The 6,660-nt window shown below is 44.3% G+C and overlaps 1 protein-coding gene across 1 annotated transcript; it reads left to right on the top strand.

Moving 5' to 3' along the window:
- The first annotated feature begins 1,893 nt into the window (after positions 1-1,893).
- On the top strand, positions 1,894-2,853 carry LOC119943255 (olfactory receptor 52E8-like). Its single transcript, XM_038764055.1, has one exon. It carries the CDS (start codon positions 1,894-1,896, stop codon positions 2,851-2,853), a length of 960 nt encoding a protein of 319 aa, XP_038619983.1.
- Positions 2,854-6,660: the final 3,807 nt, after the last annotated feature.

Genomic DNA, 6,660 nt, shown 5'->3' with positions numbered 1-6,660 from the left:
ACACCAAAATATCCTTCATTAGTGTAATAAGACTTAGCAGAGTTTCCTCTCACAATCTTCAGCCAAATTAAGACCATTTTTCTAAAATATGGCACACTGTCTATTTGTTCTTCTCTTGGGGTAGGGTGTCAGCTACCGCATTCCCTGACAATGTGCTGGTAATTCTGAATGTCTCCCCAACAAATTTCCTAGCTGGAGCAGCCTGGCCCTCATATACATTGGTGCTTAAACCTGGGATTCTCCTGTCATGTCCTACTCCTCTGGCTATCCTACTTGGTGACATTCTGAATCACATTGAGAAGCAGTGTTGCTTAGTGGATAGAGCACGGGCCTAGGAGTCAGAAGGATCTGGGTTCTAATCCCACCTCAGCCACTTGTCTGCTTTGGGACCATGGACAAGTCATTTAACTTCTCTAAGTCCAATTTACCTCATCAGTAAAAAGGGGATTAAAACTGTGAGCCCCATGTGGGGCAGGGACTCTGTCCAACCCAATTTGCTTGTATCCACCCAAGGGTTTAGTACAATGATAATAATAATAGTTATGGTACTTGCTAAGCACTTACTATGAACTAAGCATTATTCTCAGTGCTGGGGTAGATACAAACTAACCAGGTTGGACAAATTCCCTTTCCCACTTTAGGCTCACAGTTTCATTCCCCGTTTTACAGATGAGGTGACTGAGGCCCAGAGAAGTTAAGTGACCTGCCCAAGGTCACAGATCAGACATGTGGTGCACTTGGGTTCTAACCCTAGGTTCTTCTGACTCCCATGCCTGTGCTCTATCCACTAGGCCTCACACAGTTATTATTATTATTATTACATAATGTGAGGTTGTTTAAATCTGGGATTCTACTTTCAGTGGGCATCCCTCTGGGACACTCTGACACTCTGGGAAATATTTTGAAGATGCACAAATGTGATTCATACTGAATCTACTCCTGTACAACTTTGTATGACTTTCCACTGTGATGATAGAAGCAATGATAATACAGGGCAACTGGGCTGGGGTGAGGGACAAGAAAAACCTGTTGGCAACAGAGCTGTGGGGAAACACAATTCCAATGCATGGCTGATTTCATTTCTTCCATCTCTCTTGGGGGCCAGAGTGATTAGCCAGATATAACTTGAAAAGCACCATGGCTCAGTGGAAAGAGTACGGGCTTTGGAGTCAGAGGTCATGGGTTCAAATTCTGGCTCTGCCAATTGTCAGCTGTGTGACTTTGGGCAAGTCACTTAACTTCTCTGTGCCTCAGTTCCCTCATCTGTAAAATGGGGATTAAGACTGTGAGCCCCACTTGGGACAACCCTGATCACCTTGTAACCTCCCCAGTGCTTAGAACAGTGCTTTTCACATAGCAAGCACTTAATAAATGCCATTATTATTACTATTATTATAACTTGAGGATGTCCAGGACTCATTACAATTCTGGAGACTGGGTTCCAGAAGAGGTAAAGGGAGGGGATTATTTCTTTCAGTAACTGAACTCTGAGCCTGATCTTGGAATTTGTACTCTCCCAAGCATTTAGTACAGTGTTCTGCATTCAGTAGCAAGTGCTTAATTAATACCACTGGTGATTAGCTGACTGACTGATTCATCTGTGGTCTGCAGGCCCAAGACTGCTGCGAAGATCATGATGGAGTGATTCGGTGGGGATTCCACAAAGACAATGCTTATCTGCTCCATTTTCGGTCAAGATAAGCATCACTACTGTTAAGGTCTATGAGGGATTTGTTTCTCGATTGAGGTAGTGTTTTTCCTAAAGCGAAACCAAGACACAGATTTCTGGGAAAAATAAATGGATTCTGCTCAGATAGCAGAACAATTATGTATTTTCTTTAGGTCTCTCCAGAACCCACATTAAATGAAACAAGAACGGAGTCTCTTCCAGTAATGTCCTTGGAGAACAGAAATCACAGTGGCACCCAATTCCACCCCTCCTCCTTCCTCCTGCTGGGGGTACCTGGGCTGGAAGCTGCACAAAACTGGCTGGGCTTCCCCTTCTGCGCCGTGTACCTGATCGCTCTCGTGGGAAACTGTATCATCCTGTTGGTGATCAAGACTGAGCAGAGCCTCCACCAGCCCATGTTCTACTTCCTGGCCATTCTGGCCACCGTCGATCTGGGTTTGTCCTCAGCCACCATCCCCAAGATGCTGGGCATCTTCTGGTTCCACCTGCAGGAGATCAGTTTTGGGGGCTGCCTCACCCAGATGTTCTTCATCCACATGTTCACCGGCATGGAGAGTACAGTGCTCGTGGCCATGGGCTACGACCGCTATGTGGCCATCAGCAAGCCTCTCCGCTACTGCACCATCCTCACCATTAAATCCATTAGGGTTATCGTAGTGTTAGCTGTACTGAGAAATTTCTCTCTGATGATTCCAATGGTGTTTCTCCTCTTGAGGTTGCCCTACTGTGGGCACCAAATCATCCCCCACACCTACTGTGAGCACATGGGCATTGCCCGGTTGGCATGTGCAAGTATCAAACTCGACATCATTTATGGTTTAGGTGTCATCTGCCTTGGTCTTTTGGACATACTGCTGATCGCCATCTCCTACATCAGGATTCTCTACACTGTCTTCAGACTCCCTTCCCAGGATGCACGACTCAAAGCCATAAACACTTGCATCTCCCACATCTGTGTTATCCTGTCATTCTTCACCCCGGCCCTCTTCTCTGTCCTCACCCACCGCTTTGGACAGAACAAAATCCCTGGCTATGTCCACATCCTCCTGGCCAACCTGTATGTGGTCATCCCACCCGCCCTCAACCCCATCATCTATGGGGTGAAGACCAAGCAGATCCGTGAAAGTGTATCTAACATTTTGAAAAAGAAGCAGTCATTCTGATTAAAACAACTGGAAGAATGTCCATCTGATCATTCCACTGGTTCCCGCAATGAAAATAGAAGCTATCAATATAATTAGGGACAATCTTCAGATAGCTAATTTTTTAATCAGTGAGGGCACTAATAATAGAGAAGAACTCTCTGTGGGGTAGAGGTGTCTGAAAAAACCTATGTTGGCAAAACCCACTTAAAGGAATGTGGTAGGCCAGCCATCTCATAGCAAATTTGCCATGGTAGCATTTTCTTAGTCCTGAGTTGTGCCATTGAATTTCCTCACATTTTACATGTCCAAGTTTTGGTAACTCACCACTCCCAACCTTACACCCTAGTTTATGGTGCATTTCTTGTCGAGAGTATCCCCAAATTAAAAGTCATTTAATGTCACTACTGAGCAATTTGAAAATTTACCCTAAAACCAATAATGTAATCAATTAGGATTCATCTATCTAACCCAGTGCTGTGGTAAAAAGTCATCAGTCTTACTATATTTTTGCCCCCTGCCCCAAAGAAGGACATAGATACTTAGAACACAAGACACAAAAATATATCTTTTTTATTAAATAAATTATTTTCCATAAACTAAAGGTAGGCTTGAAAATTAGCTAAAAGGATCAATCAACAGTGAGCCCTGAGAAAATATAAATAGTACAAATTCTAAGTAAGATCTGACACAGCCGAAAGGAGCATAATAGAAAGTCCAGGTACAAAAAGCAATATTTCTCTTCTCACGGCTCCATCCTCAACTCATTTTTCACAGCTGAGAGTACAACACAGCTTTCTCTGCTCATCCATTTTCAGAGGAGGCCTTTTCTCTCAGCTCTGCTTAGTCAAGGACAGAAGCTTCTCATCTGCCTCTATTCCATCCTTTCTCTAATCCTGATCCTGCACCCAATTCCCACTGTGGCATTGGTTCAGCTTCCTGACCAGCCTGGGTGTCATTGTTTTAGGGTTAGCATCTGCTATAGCTGCCTCTTGTGGAAGCCCCTGCCCCATTCCTTCTCCTGAGGCCTAGAGGCCAAAGGCACTGCTATCATCACCTCTGCCCTTACAGTGGGAGATGCTTTGGGTACTGTGCCTGATTGTGGGGAGGACCTGATTGAGGAAAGAAAAGGGACACTCTGGTAATGGCCATTCCAGTTCCTGTCCAATCCTCAAGATGACTCTGGTTTGAGATAGGGCCAGAACCATCTTGCCTATTCAAAGATGAGGCAACTGATAATGGTTTATATGCATGGGATTGAGAAGACCATTGCCCAACCTTTGGCCCTGCACAGAAATAAATACTGTTCTTTCATTCCTGGCTGTAGATATCCCTTGGGGTTCTGGGAGCTGATTGCAACTCTGTCTCTTTTTCTGACCAAAACCAAAGTCCCCTCCTGTAAATGCCGCATGCCAGGCTAGTCCAGGTGAAGCAGTTTTCTTCCTTCTCTACAGGTCCACTCTATCTTGTGGCTTATGATTTATGGTCAATTCAAACTACTTTTTCTACCCTTCCTGCTCACCTGAGGAAAAATGAGTAACCATCAACACTGTACAGCAGCTAATTAGGTATACCACTACAATCCATTCTCCTTCGTGCCCTGGGCAGTAGAACAGCATACATCAAAGCAAGCACTGCTTCACTGCTGGTGGACTGACTGAGGTCCAGAATCTTAGTTTGGCCTATTGGAAAGAGCCAAAGGACCTGGAATCTAATTCTGGCTTTGCAACCTGTCTGCTGTGTGACCTTGGGCAAGTCACTTTACTTCTCTGTGCCTCAGTTACCTCATCCGTAAAATGGGAATTGAAACTGTGAGCCCCATGTGGGACAGAGACTGTGTCCAACCTGATTTCCTTGTATCTACCCCAGCTTTTAGTACAGTACCTGGCACATAGTAAGCGCTTAATAAATACCATAGTTATTATTTTCAGATGTCTGACCTTAGGCAAGTCACTTTATTTCCCTATCCTTTAGTTTATTCATTTGTAAAATGGTGACTAAATGCCTGCTCTCTCACATATAGACCGTGAGCCCTATGTGAGACGGAGAATGTGTCCAACCTGATTATCTTTTATCTACTCCAGTGCTAAGTACAGTGCCTGGCACAGAGTAAACAATAACAAATACCAAAAAAAATGACACTGAATGTATTGTTTGGAAAATCAGTTGAGATACCTATGAGAGGAACAAATCACTTAGTCATAAAGAAGATTGGATCCTGAGCTGCTCTAAACTAACAGTTTGATCTGAAGCTTGAAGCCGAAAGAGCACAGGCTTTGGAGTCAAATGTCATGACTGTGACATGACATCGGCTCTGCCGATTGTCAGCTGTGTAACTTTGGGCAAATCACTTCTCTGTGCCTCAGTTACCTCATCTGTAAAGTGGGGATTAAGACCGTGAGCCCCCCGAGGGACAACCTGATCACCTTGTAACCTCCCCAGTGCTTAGAACAGTGTTTTGCACATAGTAAGTGCTTAATCAATCAATCAATCAACCATATTTATTGAGCGCTTACTGTGTGCACAGCACTGTACTAAGTGCTTGGGAAGTACAAGTTGGCAACACATAGAGATTGTCCCTACCCAACAGTGGGCTCACAGTCTAGAAAGGGGAGACAGAGAACAAAACAAAACATATTAACAAAATAAAATAAATAGAATAGATATGTACAAGTAAAATTAATAAATAAATAGAGTAATAAATACTTACAAACATATATACATATATGCAGGTGCTGTGGGGAAGGGAAGGAGGTAAGGCAGGGGGATGGAGAGGGGGAGGGGGAGAGGAAGGAGGGGGCTCAGCCTGGGAAGTCCTCCTGGAGGAGGTGAGCTCTCAATAGGGCCTTGAAGGGAGGAAGAGAGCTAGCTTGGCGGATGTAGGGAGGGAGGGCATTCCAGGCCAAGGGGATGACATGGGCCGGGGGTCGACGGCGGGACAGGTGAGAACAAGGCACGGTGAGGAGATTAGCGGCAGAGGAGCGGAGGGTGCGGGCTGGGCTATAGAGGGAGAGAAGGGAGGTGAGGTAGGGGGGACAAGGTGATGGGGAGCCTTGAAGCCGAGGGTGAGGAGTTTCTGCCTGATGCATAGGTTGATTGGTAGCCACTGGAGATTTTTGAGGATGCCATTATTATTATTATTATTATCATTATTATTATTATTACATGCCCATCACCTTTTGTCTTTCACTTTCCTGAAGGACAGTAAAGCATCTTTGTCCATTAAAGCATCACCATTCCCCAAACCAGAGGATCCTGGCTAAAGGATCTTGAAATGGAAAGCCGTGAACTGATATACTATTTTTTGCAGTCAGTGAGAAGTCCCATCTGAACCAAGGCTTCTCTCAAGGTTCAGTTTGGGATTATGGTACCTCCCGGGGCCATTACAATAATAATAACAACGTATTTGTTAAGTGCTTTCTATGCTCTAGGCAATGGGGTATTGTATCTACAATACAATCAGATTATACATGATCCCTTTCCCACATGGAGCTTACCATCTAAGCAGGAGAGAGAACAGCTGTTTAATCGCCACTTTACAGAATAGGAAACAAAGGCACAAAGACATTCAGTGATTCATCCAAGATAACCCAGCAAGTAATGATGGACCTGGGATTAGAACTGAGGTCTTCTGACTCCCTTCAATCAATTCATCATATTTATTGAGTGTTTACTGCAAGGAAAGCACTGTAATAAGCAATTATTATCATTATTATGTGCCATCAAGTCATTGTCAATTCATAGCGACTCCATGGATATACTTTCTCTGGAACAGCCTGTCCTCTGCCATAATCCGCAACCTTTTTAATTGCTCTTCCATTATCATTG

The sequence above is a fragment of the Tachyglossus aculeatus genome, chromosome 2 (genome assembly GCF_015852505.1).
Source record: "Tachyglossus aculeatus isolate mTacAcu1 chromosome 2, mTacAcu1.pri, whole genome shotgun sequence".
NCBI classification, from domain to species: Eukaryota; Metazoa; Chordata; class Mammalia; order Monotremata; family Tachyglossidae; genus Tachyglossus; species Tachyglossus aculeatus.
Note: the sequence above shows the minus strand (reverse complement) of the source record. Positions and strands in the feature narration are given on the sequence as shown.